Source organism: Sphaeramia orbicularis, chromosome 17, assembly GCF_902148855.1.
Source record: "Sphaeramia orbicularis chromosome 17, fSphaOr1.1, whole genome shotgun sequence".
Lineage (NCBI taxonomy): Eukaryota > Metazoa > Chordata > Actinopteri > Kurtiformes > Apogonidae > Sphaeramia > Sphaeramia orbicularis.
Genome location: NC_043973.1, coordinates 6,219,696 through 6,244,731, shown reverse-complemented (window position 1 = coordinate 6,244,731; position 25,036 = coordinate 6,219,696). Strand labels below are relative to the sequence as shown.

General features: G+C 38.4%; 1 protein-coding gene across 1 annotated transcript in view; it reads left to right on the top strand.

Annotated features, from left to right (window-relative positions):
- Positions 1-25,036, top strand: part of LOC115436682 (receptor-type tyrosine-protein phosphatase N2-like) — a 474,948-nt gene that overhangs the window by 437,805 nt on the left and 12,107 nt on the right. The window contains 2 exon segments of the mRNA XM_030159587.1: positions 5,031-5,197; positions 14,772-14,825. Of these exon segments, the coding sequence (XP_030015447.1) occupies positions 5,031-5,197; positions 14,772-14,825 (221 nt within the window).

Genomic DNA, 25,036 nt, shown 5'->3' with positions numbered 1-25,036 from the left:
CTGTTACTCCATCTACTTGTAAACGCTACAGTTACCCGCTAGTTGGACAGGACAGGAAAAAAAGAAAAAGTTGGACAGGATGCAGTTCGTATCTCCAACCGTTTAGCGTAAGTTGTCAGCATGTTTGCATTTGTTCTGCCTGGGTCACGTCCAGTGACGTGCAGTCAGAGGAGGCAGGGGAGGCAGAGCCTCCCTTGTCAATCTTGAAAAAAAAAAAACTTGACTATAAAATATAATAAAGGTTGATAGTTGTCAACTGGTATGTCCTATAAACTCATTTTCCGTTCGAATCCAATGTTGTTATTATTATTATTATTTATTTTTTCAATTAGAATAGCAGAATTTCCGCATGCTCCATTCAAATATAGGGAGGAGAGGCAGCGCTGTGCTGTGCCTCCAGGAGAACTGTCTCCTCCCCTCATGAACTCTGCTGGTACCCGATGAAAATATTGTGTCGCTGTCCCTCTGTATATCGCAGTTAAAATGCTTTCAAACACTCTGATTATATGCTCTATCCTTCCATAATCTCCATAACATATGGAATGTATTTCTGTAATGTGTTTAGGCTCACAGATTAATCATAAAACCGCAGTGAAAAAGTCACTAGGGGAGGCAAACAGTACCCCTGCCTCATGATAGATGGCGCCTGTGAGTCCACAGATTCATGCGCTTATAATCTTCATTCTTTTTTATACACTTTAATTCACCAGGATCGGCGCATGGATTTCATGTACAAATAAAGGTAAGACCATAAACTTTTTTTTATTTTTAGTTTGAAATGGCTCTTTTAGAAGGTTTCCTGTTGAGTTCCAGCCAGTCTACCTATGCTGACTTGATGCAGAGCCCATATACCCAGGCCATTCCTTTTGCTCACTCTCTCTATTCCGGTTTCTCAGGCCACCATATATTTGTAGATCTGGCTCTGAAAGAGTCAGTGCCTCCCCAGCCATGAACCCCACTGCACGTCACTGGTCATGTCAGCTAGACGGATTTGAATATCAGAGGTGTCATTTACATTTACATTTGTACATGTGTCTGTTTGCCTGCATGCGCGTGCGTGTATGTGTCGGTGCATGCAGAGCCAGTTAGTGGCATGGGCTGACAACTGATAACATGATAATTTCTCATTAATTGTCTTAAAAATAAAGAAATGAAAGGAAAAAAAAACAAAAACAAAACAACAACCCCCCCCTGTAATTTCTCAGGTGAGCTCTCCCAGACTGGTGCTCACTGTGTGTGTGAGTGACAGAGACAGAGCAGAGCTGAATGACAGTCAGACAGGTGTTGTACTAAGCATCCAGGTAAAGGATAGAGAGTTTATCACCATGAAAAGGCCTTCCAAGGCCTTAACCGCACAGTTTAGAAGAGGAGAAAAGAGGAGGCAGAAAAATAATCCAATTAGGTATAGGTATGTAACTTTTTATAATGTTAAAATATGTTTTATGTTACTAGCTACAGCTAGCAGAACTGAACTGAAGCAAAGTTGGCTAATAATGAAACTGTAGATGATTAAGATATGAGATATCTGCTAAGGTGTGTGGGTTACTGCTGCTGAACTGGGTTATATGTGTTTTTACATGGTTTATGTATGTTTCTATGTGGTTTATATGTGTTTCTATGTGGTTTATATCTGTTTCTATGTGGTTTACTGCTAGTTGGCTGGTTTCTATATGTGTATGTGGTTTATAAATGTTTCTATGTGGTTTATATGTGTTTCTATATGGTTCACTGCTGGTTGGCTGGTTTCTATATGTTTCTATTTGGTTTCTATATGTTTCTATATGGTTTCTATATGTTTCTATGTGGTTTACTGCTAGTTGGCTGGTTTATAAATATTTCTATCTGATTTATATATGTTTCTATGTGGTTTACTGCTGGCTGCTTTGTGCATCTCCTCTCATACTTCATGTATCGCCTCTTCATGCCCCCCCATATGTATGTGTGTGGGTGTTTGTGTGCATGTGTGTGTTTTTAAGGGAGGGGGCACCAAATTCATATCTCGCCTAGGGTGCCAAGATGGCTAGAACTGACTGACTATGATTGTTTGCTTGTTTGATCAGCTCTACATGATGTGAAATTATGACCACAAATGCAAAAAAACATCAACTTTCAGGAGTGCTGCCTTGGAGCACTTTTGTTAAATCAAATCAAATCTTATTTACATAGCGCCAAATCATAACAAAAGTTATCTCATGACGCTTTACATATCGAGTTGGTCGAAACTAGACCAGACATTTGTGTCCCCACCAATGTCAGAATCAAACCTACTCCCTTGCTGTAAAAGTACCTCTATGAGTGACAACAGGCAGAAAACTACAAGATACAAGTAAATGTGGCAAAATAGAAAAAAAGGTAGTTACTGTGTGGTAAATCAATTTTAAGTAATAAAATTCATGGATCAGCAATTATAACAGCAAGCAAAATGACTGAATTGGTAAAATATCCAGCGTCTTCCACCCTGAGAAGTAACAATATAATAGATGCTTGACCAAATCAAGTACACAGTTGTATGTAATTAATAGGCCTTATAATCAAGGGAGTAGGTTTGATTTTGACATTGGTGGGGACACAAAAGTGCTCCAAGGCAGCACTCCTGAAAGTTGATGTTTTTTTGCATTTGCAATCATAATTTCACGTCATGTAGAGCTGATCAAACAAGCAAACAATCATAGTCAGAAAAAAAAAATCAGTAATTGACATGTTTAGAATGCATATCTGAATATCTAAAGATAATACAATAAGTTAATGCATTCTGCAATGTTATTCTCATGACTAACATATCCATCATTATTTAACCTCACTTGTGAATTTCCAGCCTTGCCTCCTCCACCTTCTCCAGCCTCTCCTTCTCCAGTCTCTCCTCTTAATCTCCTCCAGCCTCTCCTCCTCTACCTCCTCCTGCCTCTCTACTGTCTGTCACCTGACATAAATATGTTGATACATGACATATGAACATTTTATGGATACAATGATCATAGAGTTTGATGGTACAGTTATTGCCTGAACAAAAAAGGCTTTCGCTTTCAATTATTACATGTAATTTATTCCCCAAAAATATGGATAAAATCACATCCAGAATCACATTTAGAATCTGAGGTTTTATTGTATTTTCCCCCCAAATTTTCTTTATTTATGTTTTTTAAACAGTTGCTCTCTTCCATAGAAATACATGAAAATAATAAGTAGAATAGAATAAAATCGAATAGAATAGAATAGAACAGAAAATAGAATAGAATAGAATAGAATAGAATAGAATAGAATAGAATAGAATAGAATAGAATTTATTGTCATTTGACAGCACAGTACAGTCAAATGAAATACGTTCAATGTAAGTCAGGCATCGGGCCGCTGCAAACCTAGTGTGCCGCCACAACCTCCGTCTTCGAAAGAATTACAGTGAAGATAATGCAAGCACATACATAAGACATTATAAACACAGTACACATGGTCACGTGATGGAACTTTTTCAATGGATTTAGTTGCAGGAGGTGGACAGGAAGAGAGGAAGAATGTTGTGAGGCAGACGGAGATGAGAGGGGGACGGGGAGGGGTTAAATGCTTGTATGTGGTGAATCCTTGAAAGTCTGTTTGTGTATGAAAAATAAGAGACACAGACTTCTGTCCTTATCAGTTCTTTCAGTCTTGTGTCTTGGCTTTGGAAGGATGTTTTGACTGCAAAGGAACAGATTAGACAAGAGTGGCTCCAACTGCTTTACCGGTTCCCAAGAGAAACAAAATTAAACGGGGAAAAATGATTTGATTTCTACTTAATTTCGTTATGACTCAATTTTGTTATAACTGGGCCTCAGCATTTAACTCCTCACTTCAGAGCAGGTAGATCCCTGCACAGTTCGCCCACTTTTCCCATCAGTCTCGCAATTTGCTGGAGCGCATCCACGGTCTATCCAGAGATGTAATCCAACTTCTTGTGTGAGTCCACAGCTCATCCAGCCAGGTCTCGCACACAATCCTCCAAGTGCGCCACCATCCGCTGTAATGCCTTCATGTTGTCACTAACCACTCCAAAGTGCTCCTTAATTTTGATCGACAGCAGCGGGTTCTCTTTGTGTGCTGCTGTCTTTCCAACTTTGCAATAAACCAGGGCAACTCCAAGACCAATTAGAAGGTGTCCCATTGTCAAAAATCCAAATAGGTAAATATTCTCAATATCCTCCACCAACAGAACCGACAGGCATACTACCGTCCACTTTTTCCAAGTATCAATAGCATACCCAGCTGCAAAAGTTCCGCCAGGGCAGATGGGCTCCCCCGGGCCCCTTTTCCTGGGTGAAAAAATCTTGTCAATTGCGCGGAAGTAAAATAACTTTTGAAAAGTGTATAAGTTTGACATTAAATATTGTCTTTATTCAATATCTGTATTGTTGAGCTTCTACAGTTCTATACCCTTGAAGTAACTTACACTTTGACTCCTAAAGGTCTTCTGACCAGATTTCTTTTCTTTGACATCCTTCATATCCTAATTACTAAGCACACACACACACAGACAAGCACACGCACACAAACAGACACATGTACAAATGTAAAATCCGTCTAGCTGATGTGACCCAGGCAGAACAAATGCCAAACTTATTGAGAGACTTATGTTAGCGGTCCAACTAGCAGGTTCCTTTTACAAGTAGATGGAGTGACAGCGGAGATGGCCAATCACATGTACGTTAGCAAAACCAAAGAACCAATCAGAGAGCAATATTTACGTTAGAGGCGGGACTTCTAGCAGTGACCAACTGTTAACCCTTTGTGTGCCATAGTCATTGACTAAACACTACGGACAGCGTAAGTATTGATAGTGAGTACACAGTGGTGGCTGGATTTTGGTAGGGACGTGTCCCTAGCATCCTTACACAATTCTTCGCCCCTGCTTATAATCCATAAGAACATAATTTTCTTTTGTCAATGAAGAGGTTTTTCAGCTTGTGAGATTGGGATTTGGGTGAGCCTCTTTTCTGTTAACTAGTTGTCACATTGATTTCATGACTGAACTGTGATTTTCCATTTTTTCACCATTGCAGGTTAACCTGGTGTCTGAACACATCTGGTGTGATGACTTTCTGGTTCGTAGCTTTTACCTGAAGAATATGCAGACCAATGAGACGCGGACTGTAACACAGTTTCACTTCCTGACCTGGCTCAACCAGAATGTCCCAGAGACAAGCCGGACACTCCTTGACTTCCGCAGGTAGGGACCTGCTTTCAGAAACACAAATGTTTTGTAGTGGCTCTTAGTTTGTCTCATCTCTGAGGCTCAGCTGTTTCATTGACATGGCGTGATGCTTACATAAGGTGGTCCATAGAACCCATCCACCCATGTAAGGACTGCACTCACCACTATAGTTATAACCCCATGATCCCCCCTGCAAATATTTCAGTTTCTTGGCAAACTACCCCACCAGATCTACTGGAGAAGTGGAGGATGAGTCAGTTTGGTGTGAAGTATATTAAAGTATTGATAGAAAAAGCACTGAGGTCTCAGACTTCATTCACCTTGTATAGCACTTTTTGTAAACAAAATACAATTTAAAGGTCTCACTTATAACCACAGCCAAACTTAAGAAGACTTTTCTTGAAGGCCCAAGATGTCTCGAAGAAAGTCTCTCCAGCCTATTTCTCAGAGCTGTTTAGTTTATCTTTGGCAGATTAAACGTGAAGATGTTGTGCATATAAATAAACATCTATCTTGTAATATTAGTATCTTGTAATATTACAGAAAGAGTGGTTTCATAAAGATGTTTGACAAAAAAAAAGTTCTTATTAAGAAACATTGCAGCCTCATCCTCTGACTTATCTTCTATGAGGAATTGTAATAAGTCATAATCAGATACCTGTAATGGCTTTTCTTTTGGTCTCACTCCCTACCAAAAAGTAGATTTAAATGCTCTGTTGAGAAAATTGACTGACTGACACAGTAGGAAAGGCAAGAAGTGTATTCCCATAAAACACTAAAATATGTCTGGTTGTAGTCACATGTGTGGGCTGATGAGGAGACAAATTATTCTACAAGCTTGTCCGTTAAAAACAATGCACAGCAAATGGTAACAAAATACTTTATTTCTACTCTGTTAAGTAAAACCATGCATAACGTAGCCTATAGGGACACTCTGAAAATACGATGCACTCTAGTTTACTGGCTCCAAACCAGTCGATAGAAATACAGCTGGCCAAATGCAAAATGAATTGTTTTGACAGACTGGCAAGGTGGCTAAAATGTCATATGGGCAAAGCTTCAGGACAGACATTACACAGTTTATACAGTTTTTGTCAAAGAGAAACTGAAGGACTTCAAGTAGGAGGTTCTGGATTGATTTGAACTCTTCTAAACCGCAAAGGTTGTGAGAGGCTTTTGTGGCTCACTTCATGTTTTAATAACATCCAACGTCTCAACCTTCTTCTGCAGGAGTTGTGACCCTGAGATGGGGCAGAAAAAATATGTGTATATCCTCAACATCCTGGGCATTTTCCAGTTCATAAGAGTGTAATTCTGGATGCACTCAAGGAACTTTGCCAGAATGATTCTTTATCTCTGGTGCCTTTATCCCTCCTCTCCCTCCCTCCTTCAACATCTTTTAAACTGATATACTGTACTGACTATTAGGTGGGCGCCACCCCAGCCCCCTTCCCTTTGGTTCTCTGTGGATACTGTGAACCAAAAGAGCCTGGCTTGCTTTTATTTACTGGCTGGTGTTGCTGTGCTGCTGGCGCACATCAATTAGGTGAGATATCAAAAGTGAGAGTTTGTGGTCACAGCTATTATAAAAGAGTCTGGTGGGCGTCACCACCCACCATCAGTTAGGAAATATTGCCTTTACTCACAGGGCGGTGGGGTCAGAACACAATGAAGAGAACACACAGGGAGAGATTTTTCACTTTTATTACCACAGATATGGTACTTCACAATAAAATGCCACCTTTTCCCTGTTTTTTCATCTTGATGATTTGAAGATAAATCTATGAGCTGAAATATCCTCCTCCCTCTTTTATGCCTTTTTTCTTTTCTTTTTTTGTTTTTTTTTGCAAAACACAGCTGACTGAGCTGAAGCATTGCCTCTATATTCTCTCTGTCCTTAACCTCACTTCCCACCCTGTTTTAACCAGCTAACTAGCGGTTTCCAGTGTCATTTTTGTGATGTTGCAGCTAGTAATATAAGCCCAGTTGCATAGTCACAAAAGTGATCATTGGAGACTGTGACTCTGCAACCACAAGGGGCCTCACGGACCCTCCCTCACTCCTGACCCTCCTGACCACCCCCGTCCCCATCCTGCTCTCCTCCACATCTTTTCTTCATCTCCTTCCTCTCTTGGCTGTGTCTCTCTAATCGCTGTGCCCGGTGACCTGAGATGACCTCTTACCTTTTTTGCTTGCTCATGGTTTGCTTGACTGCGTCCTGTCTCCTTCTCCCTCCCTCTCTTGCCCCCCCCTCCTCTCAGACACTTTTGTCTCTTTCTTTTGTCCCACTATCTCTTATCCAGTGCCTTCTGTTGGTGTCTGTTCTGTGTTGCTTGGTGGTTTCTGACTTTTGGTCTTAGAATCCATTCTCAGTAAACACAAATTGTGGATTTTTTTTTTTTTTTTTTTTGTTATTTTTAAATAGAGCTTGATCATTAACCAGGTTTCCATCAAATTACTGTGCAAATTTTAATATCTGTGGGTATCTGTTTTTCCAGCCACTCTTGTGTTGTGTATGTGAGCTGATTAAGTATCCTCATCATTATCTTAATTTAACAGTTTGCGCATTAGATGTAGTATTTCATACAGTAACATACTGCCTGACCTGTTGCTTGACGAACTGAAGAGATATTCATATAAAAGCTTAAAGCTGACTGACAGCTTCACTACTCTGATCTGAACCACTGATCTAGATGATTTAACATTGTTTCAAACTCTTTCATAGTTTATCAAAGCCTCTTTGTAACATTTGTTTCTGCAGCTCTTTATACATTTTAGCATTTTTTGTTGAATTAATTCAGTGGATGTTAAAACTTCCTTATTACTCCATATGCACGCATGTAGTTTTTTTTTTTTTTTTTCCATTGTACTTACCCACATTTATTGTATATCAATAGACTAACTTTTCCACTTCTCTATAGCATAAAAAAACCTTGATGAAATATTTTGAGATTTTTTTCACTTCTGCATTAGGTTTTAAAAGTGCAGACTAAATGCAATTAAAGATAGGTGAATGGAAACATGCCTATTTGTATCTTTTTTTTGCCTCAACGTCACACCTTAAGCTGTAGCAATATTCCCTATAATTATACATTTATGAGTCAAATCCCACATTTTCTGCAAAACGCAAATACAACCAATCTCAGTTTCATATCACCTCTTCATCACTCCATACATATGTATCAGTGTTGTACTATTTGAACTATTCTTAGAGCCTTTCTTATTTTGAGGGAATAGAAGGAGGCTATATTAACAATTACCAACTACATTTATGTTTGATTGACAGCTTTATTTGGCAAAAACCAGTTACAGGCCCATGGTTAAGATTTGAGGTTTAGGGGAAACATTTAGAACTACAGTGAAGGATATCTAAAGTCTGAAAAACTGTGATAAATACACCGTCCTTCTCATCTACCTCCTTCCCACTGAGGAAAGGTCTAATAGCAGTTCCTTCAAAGAAATACTATGATGAGATCATGAAACTGCTCAATAGGGTCTACAATCTACAAAAATAAGTAAGGGAAAAATAAGCCCATAGAGTTGCTGTTCTTGATAGCTTTTTGGCATCAGTGAGCAAAAATTCCATAATTCAGTTTCAGCATACTGTAATTCAAGTGGTCTGTCAGGAAACAAGACTTCTACCCCTTCTACTTTATCTGGCATGAATTGGAGATTTAGATCCAATTTTTGACTGGCTGATTTAAGATTTTGCCAGGTCAGCTAGGGAAGTAAGGGGGTTAAAATATAATTGACAGCTGAAATTACAGATTGCTGTTTGACTTCAGTCAGACGGCTCTATTCCATCACCTTTTTTTTCTGATTTTGTTCCCTGCAGCTTTAACACGGGTGGCTCTGCCACACCATCTCATACTTCATAACACATGATTGGTCTAAGCATTATATTTTGATGCATAAGGTAACCCTAGAGCATCAGTTTTTGATGACACAGTCTAACAGACATCATGTCTGTTTACCTCAAACATAATACAACTTTGTTAGGGTGAGGAAAAGGGCTGGAATGAGCTAAAATAATGAGAGAAAATACAAAAATAGCTTTTTCAGAGGACGGATCCCTCTTCCAGGATGGACAGACAGTGCAATAGGTGTCATTTGAACAGAAATATACAACATGTAATGCATGAAATCTTGTTTTAAGCATGTCCATTTGAAGGAAAGTAAAACGTGTAGATGAGACTTCTGAGTTCCAACTATAGTAAAGCAATGTATTGGTAATGATGGAGCAAAAGAAGAGAATTTTCTAAAGCAACTTACTAGCATTGCTTTTGTGCGAATTGTAAATTATGGTAGTGTCACCTTCCTTCAGTGATTGTTGATTGCACATTGAAGGTACATTTTCCACTCCTACACCATGCTAAATTTAATTTTGAACAGGAAAATGAAAGAAATGTGCAAATCACACGTCGGATGTTATATGTTCGGTGAAACCTGACCCAAGTTTTAGCTCATGCACGGTTTTGTGCTTTTCCATCCAAAAAATTGTGAAGAAGAGCTGTTAGCTTGTTATTTTGAACAGTGACAGTTACACAGTTCCTTCAATCTATCCTCCCTTCCCTCTAGCTCTCCCTGTTTCTCATTCCATTTCGCTTTTTTTTCTCTCTCTTTCTCTTCTGTCAGCCGTGAATCTCTCTTATGGGTAGCTCCTCTGAATCCCACACACACCTCTTAACTCTCCCTACCCCAAAAACCCCCCACCCTGCCTGTTGGGCGATCCTCTGCTGCCTGTTTCCATGGTAACATCACTTTTGATTGTCTGCAGTGAGCTCTGACTTTTCAGTTTTGGTTGGGTGGAGGATGGCAATATGCTCTTTTTTTCTTCTTTCTTGATGGAAACACTTCCTTACTTCAGTATTTGTGTTTCTACTGGTTATGTGGCTCATTAAAACATCTGAACATAAAATGTAAAACTCAGAAATACTTTTTTCAGAATCTATCAAAGCTGTGTTGACAATCTAAGTAGCTGTAAAGCTGTTTGCCAAAGAAATAAAAAAAAATAGATAAATAAATAATATTGATTCAGTACACATCATGATCTGCAGAGGTTTACTAAACAAGTAATATCTGTAAAATACATTAATGCAATCTTCTTGAAATTTTGAAAGCATACATCCTCTCATCAAAGGCAAACAGAATTTTGGGGCAATCAGTCCATTGTGTCCTTGGGCAAGACACTTCACCCTCCTTGCCTCCAGTGCCAATCACAACCGGTGTATGAATTCGTATGAATGTTTGGTGGTGGTTGGAGGGGCCGTAGGCACGAATTGGCAGCCATGCTTCTGTCAGTCTGCCCCAGGGCAGCTGTGGATACATACAGTATTTACCACCACCAGAAGGAGAATGTGAGAGTGAATGAATAATGGGTCAATATTGTAAAAGCGCTTTGTGTGGCCAAAAAAGCGCTATAGAAATCTAATCCATAATAATAAGTAATAAATATTATAATATAGTATAATAATATAAAATATGAATCCACACATATTTTTAATTATATGAAGGGCAGATGTTTTAACCAAACAAACTACATTTTCTCAAGAAAACTGAAATTGTTCATAAATTCCTTGAAACTATGACATCTTATTTTAGGAATAGCGTTATATTTGAACTATGTTTGACACAATAGTTGGTCTTTGCTCATTTTTTTAAAATCAGTTTTGTGTTCAGGCATGTTTTACGAGAGTGATCAGAGATGGTAACTCAGTGATAACATGGTGTCATAATTTACACAACCATCAGTGGGTGGTTCTACTTGATCTCAATTAGTGTAATTAGTACCTAGTATAGATGGTTACTTGTATGAATGGGAGAAAAAGGACTAAAGTTGGACTTTGACACTGGAGAGGCTGCATTTTTCCCACCTCAACACACCCCCCATTTAAAGACACAAAGACGTGTCAGATCTAAGGTCATATTCTATAAAAGCCACCAAAAGTCTCTGGCAAAACAGTGATTTTATTCCAGGAACCAAGGGATTTTGGATTGAGTGTGACCTAACCTGCCAACTAACCACCAACTCCCATGTGCTGCAGTTTATCTTTTTTAAGAGCAGACATCATTCTCTTACTGCAAGGATAGATTAATTAGCATTAGTTGTATAGTAATAGCATCGTCTAACATATAATTGTAAGTCAAGTAATGTAGCTTTAAGCTATTATACAATGTACGGATTAATGACTAACCTGAGTATCAGTTAACTGTTCCTTCATTCTTTTTACTGTATTGATTTATCTTAATTAATGTAAATAAGGGTAAACATCTTATATAACATTTAGCATGAATACTGTTGGTAAATGATTACTAGATGCATTTGTTAATTTTTAATACTTTTGTAGCCTAACTGTAATGTGTTGCCACTTACATTTTCCCTATGATGTAAATCATAAGAAAGTTCATTATTCCAATTGACTAGATGATTGATATTCTTACAGAGATGTAATGAAAAGAAAAATATGTATCAGACCAAAAGCTAATATTTTTGTCATTGGCATCCCTATAAAAATTCTCCAGAAAGTCCACACTGAAATTATGTTATGACCATTATGTTTAAGTATTTTACAACGCAAAAAATGTGCTTATAAGAAAAAAAAAAGACCATGTTTGTTGAGCTGAATATTTTATAGGGCTTAAAACAGAAAGTCTTTGACATGTCAAAAGGGCTGTTTATGGAAGATGTTACTAGCCTTTAGGTCCAAAGGTCCTTACATTCACTTCAAATATGAACAATGCACAGAAATCTGTAGCTCAGGAAAAGACATTTCAAGCACTGTCACTGCAGGTCTGAGATTTCTATCCTTGACACGTGATGCTTATGGATCACACAACAGGCTCTGTGCCTTCACATATAGTAGTCCTGCTGAATATTGTTATTAAAGATCTCACCATGAAATAGAATCAGAGATGATAGCCAGCTTCGATCAACCTCACGGCTCTCTCTTACTCAGATGTGTGCTCCATCTTTGTGCAGATCTGTTAGTCTGCTTTGCATTCTGATGGACAAGGTGTGAAATTTTAACTGCATTTTTTTTTTTTTTTAAATGGATATGCTGTTTTCATGCGGTACATCAAATTCTTTTATGTATAGATAAAAGTAGTAGCATGCAGGACGGAAATCTGTCCCTTAAGCCATGCATCAGTCATGTTAGGGGTTCCATCAAAAGCTAGTGGTAGTAGCTTGCTATATGTACGATTTTGATCACCAGTGTGTGCCACAGTTTTCTGCTGATGGTTCCTAAGTGTTGTAACATGTTGTAGGTAAGAGCTTCAGCTGTAATGTTATTTCAGCTTGTCACAGTGTTGTCATATATTATAAAAGTTTGGCAACTAAGAGAATGTGCAAATGTTCACTTAACATATGGTAGTACAAAGTGACCGTTAACGTCTTAGTATAGATTAGTAGCACATTAGCTCTTTTTTTGTAATTTCAATGCATTTGTGTGTTGTTATGATGAAATATGCTTTGCTTAGTGCAGGCCACATAAGGCAGTAATATCACAAGAACATTCATCCTTAATAGTCCTTAAAGGTGTGAATTAGTATATAATCACCTGAAATAAAAGTGGTCCTCTTCCATGGAGTCGGCCATGTTTTACTGTAGCTCAAAACATGTTTTTTTTTCTTGTTTCTATCTTACATGTTGCATCCCACATTGAGTCATTTAGTTTTAAGGTTTTCACAGCCACTGTAGATGAGGATGAGTGAGGGGTCTTCAGTTAGTTGGAATCTGCAATGTCACCACTAAATGCCATATCACACTGCAAACCAGGAATGTTGTGGAATGTTCAACGGACCACTCACTCAAAGGAGAGAAAGTTAGAGTTGAAATAAATGATCATTTATTTGAGAAGTCACTCAGAGAAACTCTGTTAGTGAGTCTGATTAAACATGGGAAAACTAAAGATTATATAGAACCCGGTCCATCCCCTTCTAGCTCTTACATCACCCTATACGTACATCATACCACTACATATGACTCCCTCTGTTCCATGAAGGGGGTCACTGTGACCTCTTCACCCTAACCTTGCCTGGATCCTATCTAGAGCGTAGGCGCCGTCATCTTATCTACACATCCAGACATTTAGGTGTTTGGGTTTTAAATCAAGGGAAGAACTCCCTTCCCGGGTCAGGGTGTATGCAATTGTAAATGTCACACACAAAGAACATATGGCATGAATAATGAACCATGTCATGACAGCAGTAAAGAAGATGAACCATGCCATGACAGCAGTAAAGAAGTAAATTTTCCACCACAGGAATCCTGTCAAATAACTTAAAGCCTAAATTTATTCCTAAGTTTGTATAAAATGCTATTTTGCAACATTTCAGAAATAATTTCAGAACATTCTAACAAACCAGTGGACATGGGAATTGTCATTGTCACTAACTGCTTGGATAACAGTACACCTGCTCTGAATGTAGTCAGTAGCCATTGCACCATCCATGATGAATTAACAGTTGGATGCCAAGTCTGACACTTGTTTTCTTCCAGAAAGGTTGACAGGGCTGTTATCTATACTGATCATCCAGTACTTCAACAGTATTTTTTATCTGTTCTTTTTTTAGGTTAGGGTTATGGTCTAAATTTTGAACATAATTATTTGCTTTATTTTCTTATTTGTCACATAGTCAATATAATTAATATGTAGTTAGTAAGAAAGTGCAACAGGATTGTTTCAAAGATGTTATTATGTCTACACTCTGATTTTGTTCTGATGATTGTGTGAAACAAATTTTATATATTAAAAAAATAGTTACTGCAAAAGAAAATCCTCTTTTTTTCACCTCAAGTATAATGTGAGGTGAGGTGTGGTACCTTCCCCACATATGTAAAAGACTTGTTACACGTGTGTCACCCAGTGAAATGACCACTTTCTCATTTAGTTCTCAGTGAACACCAGCTGCTGTTGCTAGGATATCTGTGTGTTCGTGTTGTGTTTGACCAGACTCCTGGTTTTGTCATCTGGACTGAAAATCACTAAAATACATCACAGATCAATGTCTTAGTCAGAAACAGTGCTGTTGAGAACAAAATGCAAAACAACTTTTATGTTGCTGTTATACATAGGATATCTATCTTTCTATTTTTCTTTATCCATTACCATCAGGAAAAACCGAAAACATCTCAGTTTATCAGTACTCCAGTCTTTAATTATTGACCCCAGGGCCCATTTAGTACCAGGACTCAGTACCGCTGTGAATTCTGAATGTTCAGTCATAAACAAACTATACACTTTGAATAAAAGGTTTCACAAGCGGTATTTTTGGCAAAGTGAAGTACTATATGGAATGTATTTATAGATGTATATAGATTTTATGATTACCAAGTTGTTCACTCATCACATATTTCTATCATGAAAAATCACAGCAAATATTTCAGTGCCCTTTTTTCCTCATTAAAAGTGGAGTTAACAAGTGCCCCACCCTGTGGTTGTATTTGAAAACCCAGGTACATGAAGTACTGACTGTGTATATGGTCTTGTACTTGTGACGTAAACACTGAACTCTTTCTCTCTTTCTTCTTGTCTTCTTCTTTTCTTTCTTTTCTTTCTTCTTTCTTTCTTCTTCTTCTTTTTTGCAGAAAAGTTAACAAGTGCTACCGGGGACGTTCCTGTCCGATCATAGTCCACTGCAGGTAAGTGTAATAAAGCACTAATTGAAAAACTTTTATTTCAGGTGAGTTTTTTTGACAGAGTAAAAAGGCAGCACTTTAATATATAGTATAGTAATAACATGATATTGTCAGGTAATGGTATAATAATAAAGAGGTAATTATTTGTATTTACCAAAGCACTTAACACATAATAACCTGGCAATATTACACGGAAACACCTGGAAGTCAAAATTGGTGATCATAGTATCAGAAAACTGAAATAATATCTTTGTTTATATTCATTTACATTTTCCCACCAATATTAGTTTCTATGGAATAATCATGAAGTCATGACAATGCTGCATTAATCTATTCAATTTCATTTTAGTATTAGATTAAATCAAATAAATATTGTAGAAGCACTCAGCCATCAACGCAGGATCCTTTCAGTTCTTTACCAATCAGGTCCTGCTTCTTTGTCCTGTTACCCCACTGTCATATAGTATAAGAGAGACTGGACATATTTTTGATGTTTCTGTGAAGGATGAGCAAGTTCAGTCTTTTTTTCAATGCGTCAGATCTGTAGATATAAAAAAGTGATATTCCGTCATAAAATGTTACTTATAAGTCATCATGTTCTCTGAGCAGCTATAAAATGAATATGTAAGTCAAAATTACCCAGTAATTGAATTTTTAGATTAATTACCTGGTTATTGCTTTTGGTAAGTACATGGGGTTATATAATAATTACCACTTATTATTTTACTTTCACTGCTATCACCATGTTAATCTAGTAGTGTTCGGTGATTCAAAAGAATGAGAACACCACAGTTTTTGAGTGATTTCTATTGTGTGTCAGATCTTCAAATTTAATTGCAGAGTATGTAACATGCCCCCCAAAAATGACATATTGAATCATACAGTCATGATCATTTGCAATCATTACAGTTTTTCTATTTTCCTCTTTTTTTTTTTTTTTTTTTTTTTTGTTTTTTTTGCTGTGTTTGGTTCTTGCCATTGACCATCAGAGAGTGAATTTGTACCTCAACCCAATCAATAACAACATCACACAACATGAAAGAGTACCACAATATATGACTCCAGTTTATTCTACTCTTCTCTCTTACTGCACAATTCATTATTCATACCTACTACTTACTACTAAACCAAAAAATAGATGAAGTTTTGGAAACATTTATTAACCAAAAATCCACATTTAATCTAAAATTTCTAATGGGCATAAGTTTGTCATCCATCAGCTGATAATTAGTGATTATGCAAAATGTTGTGAGATGTTTTCTCTACCGATCAAAACCACTTAAATGTTATGAATATTCCTAGTCAATTAGCTGCATTCTGCAGTTATGTTTTCAGAATACAAGACACTGAGGACTGATGGACTGATGGTTGAAAAACCATCAGTCCTCAGTGAGCTGCTTACTCCACTCTGAGTCTCTGAGTTTCTGTCCTGCTTTCTTTCCTTGTGAACTCTGCATGCTACAGATGATGCATTCGAGTTAATTAAAAAAAATCTTTTTCAATCTTTTTGTGATACATATTTTGAAATACATAGGTCTTGATCTGCCATTCCTTGTGCAGGACTTTCAAAATCTTAAAACCATAACATCCTATCATTTCTACAATGACTGACTCCCTGACTGAGACTAAACTGTTTTTTACCAAACTCAACAATGTATAAGAGTTTCTTTCATACCTGTGATCATTTTCAAGTGCTATCTAATTCAAAATTCATACTCATGCTGCCTATATTTTGGCCAGTACATAATATAGCTGGACATTAATTTTGAATAACTAATAACTAGTAATAACTGATGTAACTGATAACTAATAACATATTTTTCTTTAGTTTGGCTTCGACAGTGTCTTCTTAGACAAAATATGTCCCTTGGACCAGTGTAGTTTTTGATTTATGTTATATACGGTGTTGTGAAAAACACAAAACACAGTTCATGACAGAGAAAGTCTCTCATTGTAAGAGGATTTAGTGCTGTCCACTGACACTGCGCCGTGGTGTTGTGATTTGGCATTTATTCCACTCTGAAGATTTTGTGGACACGCCTCACAGCCCTTCTGACTGCTGTGGTACATATCAGCATTCTTGCCCTCAAACCAGGCTGACCCCATGCTTTAAATAAACTACACAATCACGTGCAGAGATGAACTAATTAAAAGGCCTGCCAAGTTTCTCCCTCAGCTTTCACTCGGGTCTATCAGACCCAACTGCTCACAAGCTATTTATCACTAAAAGATATAACAGAGTGAAGCAATCAGGAAGTTAAGTGAGAGAACAGCAGATGCAGAAATCTAATTATCACACAGTGTTCAATTTGCTTTCTCTGTGTGTCTTTTTATCACATCTCTTCCTCATGTCTGACCATCTTTCCATCTCCCATTTGAAACAGAGTGAGTGAAGGCAGCAGACATCGTGACATGTTTACTCACAGCCCTCAGGCTTCTTCTGACACACACTCACAGACACATCACAGATCTTTGATCGCCTTGTAATGATGCTGGCAAGGTGCGCATATGACAGATCTAATCATGCCATAATAACCTGTGCAACACACACACAACTGTGTCTGAGCAGAATACACACAACACACATTCATACTGCAGTGTTTTTCTGCTCAATTATTGTGAGCAAGTTTGCTCATATATACTGTATGTGTGTGTGGGTTTTGAAAATAGCCAAGGCTCTGTTTGAAAATTAAATATTCAGAACATATGGACACACACACACACACACACACACACACACACACACACTCACATGCACACTGAAGTCTGATGGATTACACAGCAGCTCGTGAAATAGTCTGGTACAGCTGCAGACATCAAATTTCAACACTTGAAATAAATTTCCAAACCCAAATATTCTCTCTCCTTATCCAGTCCCATTGTTTTTTTTCTCTTTACGCATCTGCCCAGAATGAGTTGATCCTTTCTAATTTATTGACTGATTGTTTTTTGTGTATTCACAACGTAATTAAAATTCTTTTTTTTTTTTTTTTTTTACTTACTGTTCAGCACTGTAGAATTTACCACATACATTATCTGATTAATTTATCACTTTTTGGCATCATCAGATAATAATTAAAATCATAATAGTAATTTCCTAATGTTATTTAACTATCTGGAGTAAGTTGTTATTGGTAACTGTCATGCCGGTGAAAATGCGGACACCTGGCTATCCAGGTGGACAAGTCACATTGAGAAGCCAGTTGCACGTGCAGAGACCACTGGTTTGGGGCTCCATCTGCAGCCACTAGGACCGCGCTGTTAACATTAGCCACACAGCTTAAGAGCTACAGGCTAACAAACATCACCAGCTCCAACCTGTCACCAATTGCAGATACTTGACAATGGGTACAGTTACATGATGTGTTTTAAATCCGATTTATTTTTCCAGAAGAAATTAATTCGGAACTAAAGATTTTCTCTTCTGTTTACATGGAAATGTTAAACCCGAATAAAGGTTTACATGAGGTATTAATGAGGTAGATAAATGAGCAAAAGGGTTTTGCGCTGCAGTGCTCACGTTGCCCTTGTTCTCGCAGCCTTTCTGTTAGCTTAACTTAGCATAGTCACTGCATTTCCATGGTCACACATAGCCAGTTTTTTTAAGGTGATTTATTGCCTTGTAAGCGATTTTGTGAAATCTGATTCTCCCTAATTATTTCTTTAGATCTGCGACTTACTACAATCTTGGACTGTTGTGTTGATGAAAGTTGGAAAATCTTTTTGTTGGAAGGGATGCATGCGCTAAACTAGCTTCACTTTACTGTTTTAGCTCTGCATTAGTTTTTATTTCCCAAGATTTTATTACTGCAGTAAGTCACATCGCCATGATTTGAGCCTCAATGTGTGATCATATTGACCCCACCGGACTAAAGTAATGATTAGAGAGAACTGAATTTCACAAAATCACTCATAAAATACTACGGATCACCCATGAAAGCCTGGCTACGTCTGACCATAGGAATGACGTGATTATGCTAAGCTAAGCTAATGGAAGGGCTGCGAGAACAAGGCAGTCGGTGCACTGCAGTGCAAACTGATTTGCCCACTTATCAAACTCATTAGTGCATGATGAATTAATAAAAAAAACAGGTGATGAACTCTTCCTTCAGGGTTTTAGAGGCTGGTAGATCCCATCAGAATAGCTCACTGAAGTGGTTTGGTAAGACTATACTGCATTGCATATTCTTTCCGCCAGCGCAGAATGTGTGCGTCATCACGACAGGTCAAGACAACGAGCATGCGCAGATGGCAGGAATAAAGTCCAAACGGAATAAAAGGTTTACATGTCCGAGGAATAATTAGTTCAGAATTAAAAGGGGATTAAACCAGTGACTTTATTCGGGTTTAAATTTATTCCGAACTATTCTTTTTCAAACTGGACTGATGTGTTTACATGGTCATCTTAATAGGATCTAACGTTTATATTCAGATTAAACCAGGAATACAAAGTTGTCATGTAAACGCACGGATTATGACAGATATTTGTCATCATCAAAAGTGCTCAAAAATACACTGAAATACAGTATAAAGAATTTAGCTCAGCAATACTTACAAGTGAAACAGCAACAATGCCAAGCAGAGGGTTGAGCTAGACATTTTTATTGTCCGTCATTTGACAGACAGGGTCGTAAAAATTCCGTCATAACATATTATTATCCGTCATTTCAATTTTTATTTTTTAATGATAAGAGATATATTTAGTAGTATTTAATGTTCAAAAACATCTCAATGATGCAGCAACTGTAGCTGCTGCTGGCTGAAAACCAACGTGATATCCCGACTCGCATAATTATATATGCCACTTTTAATTGGTGTGTTATGCACTGAGGGTTAGAGTTCGGGTTATGTGAACCAGAGATCTACGCACAAATTGACATGCCATCTAATAACACATGAAAGGTAGAAAATGCGTACATATAGCACACCAAATGCCACTGGCGTGTTCCTTGCTTGTCTGTCATCCTTCACCGCATCAGTTTCACCGTGTTTTATCAATGCCATCATATTTACTAGGCTTTCTAAAATAAGGAGACTTAGCTGTCTTCACATTTTGCGCTAGTGAAGTAGCATCTAATTTGGCTAAAGTCAGCAAAACAACGACACAAGACTGGACACTGACTGACTAATATTCACACTCACCATCAACTGGCCAGGGGGTCTACTACAGGTGGACTAACTGGACAGGTGGTCTACTACAGGTGGACTAATGGTGAGTCATTGGACTGAAGTACTGCTGTTGTATTCAGTGTAGTTGTGAACAGTGGTGCTGTTGGTTCTATACAGGTGGAGGCTGTTCTGGACTGTTTGATGACTTGTTCACAGACAGACAGACCAGCAATTCTGCGAGCAGGTTCTGTTCACAGTGTTGTGTGAAAACTTTCTTTGGTAGTGTTATGAGATTGGGGTGTGTGTGTGTTCCTTTAAGTGTGAGAGCAGTGTGTGGTATGTGCGTGTGCGCATGGTGTGAGTGGTCGAGCAAGGTGAGGGAGCGGCAGTTTTGAATATGAGTGTGTAAAAATGACAGAAGGAAAAAAGTGTTCTAACATTGATATACTGTGCATAAAGTAAAGCTGCTGTCTTCCACTACTGGCAAGGGAGTTAACCCCAACATTGGCCCTGGAGGAAATCTCCCCTGTGCCTCGCTGGACTACAGTCGGACGAGCTGAGCAGGAAAGGTTAACAGTAGATTACCCTCAGTATTTTAATCTGTCAAAATGACAGACGGCCTTCAGAATTTTCCATCATTTTAAAAAAAATCCATCAATGACGATATTTTCGGTTAACGCGACCTCTGATGCCAAGTCTGCATCTGTTTTGCATGCTTCTTTTTCTTTCAGCTTTCACCATTCTGCAAACCTCGACCCACGCAGACTCTTGTCTTGTTCCTCGTTGGTCACACACTCTTTTCTTATTCTTAGCATCCTCTGACAACGGCCACCTTTTCCTTTTCTTTGCCAGCTCTGCTATGGTAAATGCCTGTGAAATGAGGGCCTGGCTGGCGGTACCTGGCTGGGGATGTGTCTGTGTCGTTAGTACCATAACCGTGACGTTTCTCATGAGAGACGAGATCTAGGCCACCGGGACTGTGCAGAGAAATTGCAAATGGCATATTCAGCTCTAGAGACCCTAGTGGGAAGGGGGAGAGTTTCCATTCTGCCCCTAACAAGCCATTTACCAATACAATTACTTTAAAGCTGTTTAATTAAGGTAACAATCTTACACAGTTCTGCTTTAAGATTCTGTGGGTGGAATTCTATTAAAAATGTTTTGTTTTGGCTTGAGAGTCTGGTTTGACAGGCTTGATATGTAAGTGTCATGAGATAACTTTAGTTATGATTTGGCACTATATAAATAAAATTTGATTGATTTTAATAAATGTGTTACAACTGTCACTACTCAGTTTCCTACTGAAAACTCAAAGCTGTATTTTTTAAAATAAAATGCAACTAAATGTAATAAAAAGGTGTCATTTATGCCTTTGCCAGTGATAAAATAGAAGAATTTATCACTGGCAAAAGAAAGAAGCCATGTTGCCAGCTTATCACAGGCCTATTAACAAGTAAAGATAAACCTTATTATTCCCTAAGGGGAAATTCATCAGAATCAGAATTGTGTTTATATGTTCACATTAGGAATTTGCTTCAGTGGTTTGGTGCATACATAGAACATGGAGTAAGAAGTATGCAGTAAAAAAATAAAATTAAATAAAATACAATAAAATAAAATAAATAAAGGAGTAGGAGAATAATCAAGTAAGGGGCGGCCATGGCTCAGGTGGTAGAGCAGGTTGTCCAATAACTGAAGGGTTGGCAGTTCAAATCCCGCTCTGTCCATGTGCTGTTGTGTCCTTGGGCAAGACACTTCACCCTCCTTGCCTCCAGTGCCATTCACACTGGTGTATGAATGTTTGGTGGTGGTCAGAGGGGCCGTAGGCGCGAATCGGCAGCCACGCTTCTGTCAGTCTGCCCCAGGGCAGCTGTGGCTACAGATGTAGTTACCACATCAGAGGGAGAATGTGACAGCGAATGAATAATGGATCAATAATGTAAAGCGCTCTGGGTGTCTAGAAAAGCGCTATATAAAATCCAATCCATTATTATTATTAAGTAAGCTAAAGTTCAAAATATGCTGTATACAGTGAGGACAAAACCAGTAGGTTGAGTGAGACTATAATGGTACTGGTTATAGTTCTGTGCAGATAGTGCAAGCGCTTATCAGTGCAATCAGCAGGTGAATAAAGTGCCAATGCAGTATATATATACTTTATTTCAGACTTTATTCATTATATTCACACTTGATTCAGTATATTCAGACTTCATAGATACACTACATTGCCAAAAGTATTTGCTCACCTGCCTTGACTCTTGGCTCTAATTCATCCCAAAGGTGTTCTATGTGGTTGAGGTCAGGACTCTGTGCAGGCCAGTCAAGTTCATCCACACCAGACTCTGTCATCCATGTCTTTATGGACCTTGCTTTGTGCACTGGTGCACAGTCATGTTGGAAGAGGAAGGGGCCAGCTCCAACTGTTCCACAAAGTTGGGAGCATGGAATTGTCCAAAATGTCTTGGTAAGCTGAAGCATTCACCGTTCCTTTCACTGGAACTAAGGGGCCAAGCCCAGCTCCTGAAAAATAACCCCACACCATAATCCCCCCTCCCAAAACTTTACACTTGGCGCAATGCGGTCCGACAAGTATCGTTCTCCTGGCGACCCGTCCATCAGATTGCCAGATGGAGAAGCGCGATTCGTCACTCCAGAGAACGCGCCTCCACTGCTCTAGAGTCCAGTGGCGGCGTGCTTTACACAACTGCATCTGGCGCTTTGCATTGCACTTGGTGATGTATGGCTTGGATGCAGCTGCTAGGCCATGGAAACCCATTCCATGAAGCTCTCTGCGCACTGTTCTTGAGCTATCTGAAGGCCACATGAAGTTGGAGGTCTGTAGGCAACTGACTCTGCAGAAAGTTGGCGACCTCTTCGCACTATGCGCTTCAGCATCCGTTGACCCCGCTCCGTCGTTTACGTGGCCTACCACTTCGTGGCTGAGTTGCTGTCATTTCCAAACACTTCCACTTTCTTATAATACAGCTGACAGTGGACTGTGGAATATTTAGGAGCGAGGAAATTTCACAACTGGATTTGTTGCACAGGTGGCATCCTATCACAGTTCCATGCTGGAATTCACTGAGCTCCTGAGAGCGACCCATTCTTTCACAAATGTTTGTAAAAGCAGTCTGCATGCCTAGGTGCTTGATTTTATACACCTGTGCCATGGAAGTGATTGGAACACCTGATTCTGATTATTTGGATGGGTGAGCAAATACTTTTGGCAATATAGTGTAGATAGATAGATAGATAGATAGATAGATAGATAGATAGATAGATAGATAGATAGATAGATAGATAGATAGATAGATAGATAGATAGATAGATAGATAGATAGATAGATAGATCATTTCTTTCCTGCTGCTTTTTATCGTGCTTGAATGGAGCAACTGTAACACAGTAATTTTGTTCTGGGATTAATAAAGTATTCTTATATTAAAAAATTATATGTTGGGTGGATTGAACCCTGATCATTGTAGATTTAACTAGAAGCACTCGGAGAGCGCAGACCTCCGCCAAGGCTGATCAGTGCCCCCCCCCCGTGGGCCCCCCCACGCCAAGGAGGTTATGTTTTTGCCAGGGTTTGTTTGTTTGTTTGTCTGTCTGTCTGTCTGTCTGTCTGTTTGTCTGTCCGTTAGTGTGCAACATAACTCAAAAAGTTATGGACAGATTTTGATGAAATTTTCAGGGTTTGTTGGAAATGGGCCCCCCCGTGGGCCCCCCCACCCCCGATCACCACCAAAATTTAATCATTTCTTCCTTATCCCATTTCCAACAAACCTTGAAAATTTCATCAAAATCTGTCCATAACTTTTGAGTTATGTTGCACACTAACGGACAGACAAACAGACAGACAGACAAACAAACAAACCCTGGCAAAAACATAACCTCCTTGGCGGAGGTAATTATGCTATTAATAAATTCAATCAATCTTACATAGTTTTACTCAGTAATGGCTTGTAAAGATGATGCAATAAATTAGAAAAGTAACAAATTAAAACAATGCTTTGGATAATATCCCAACAGAGGAACACACTTTATTCCCTGCCCACGAAGGGGAGGCAGGGGGGGTATTGTTTTTGGTTTGGTTTGTTTGTTTGTTTGATGTTAACACTCTAGCAGCAAAACTATTGGTTGAATTCATACCAAATTGGGTTTATAGATCGCCAGTGACCAGGAATAGTTCTGATTATATTTTGGGGACAGTAGGTCAAAGTTCACATTTTTATGAATTTTTAAAATCTTGTTTTTTTCCCCATTTACTTATAATGGGCGAAATTTGAAATGTCTGTGAAAACATAAATTTTGTTTCATTTTACTTCAAACTTGACACATATACAGGCAATTGATATGCTGACATCAGCACACACGTAGACATAATGTCATCAGCTGGATCAATGCCAAAACAAGTTACAATACATTCTAGGGGCAGGGTTTGTTGTGTCTGGCGCCACTTGTTTTCCTTATTTAAGAGCGGGACCATGTTGCATGACTTCACAATTGAACAATATCAATTCTATCTTAATAACTGTGTTTTTGTTGCTTGTAAGATGCTTAACTCACTCAAATGTTGGCATGTTTCTTATAGTTTTCAGGCCATTTGGCAGATTTTTATTATTCTTTTTTTTTTCTCTTAATACAAGACAATCTGGTTATATTCAAGACTGTTTGGCTTCTTTCTCGATGGACTCATTACAGTGTGAACAATCCAGACAGAATATAGTGGCCCTGCTTTGACCTTTGATGACCCATGTGGACCAAAACTCCAGGTTGTGGAATATAGCAACAGAAAGTTAAAGGAAGAGGAAAGAATATTTTAAAACAAAATCTTTTGTAGAACGTATTACTGTCATGACTGGATGAGGAATTGAACCCAAAAGCACAACTGCAAGACCAAATGCAAATTAACAGTCTTTATTTCAAAAGTACAAAAATAAGAATCACTCATAAAGACTCAAAAGAACTAAAAACCAAAAGACTGCAAAAAACACAAAACCACTCCCAATGGAGGAAAAAGTTAGTAAAAATTAAAGACAATCAAAAAAGTCAAAATCAAAGGACAGTCAGACTGTCAGGAAACATGAGGGAAAAGGCAAGTTACC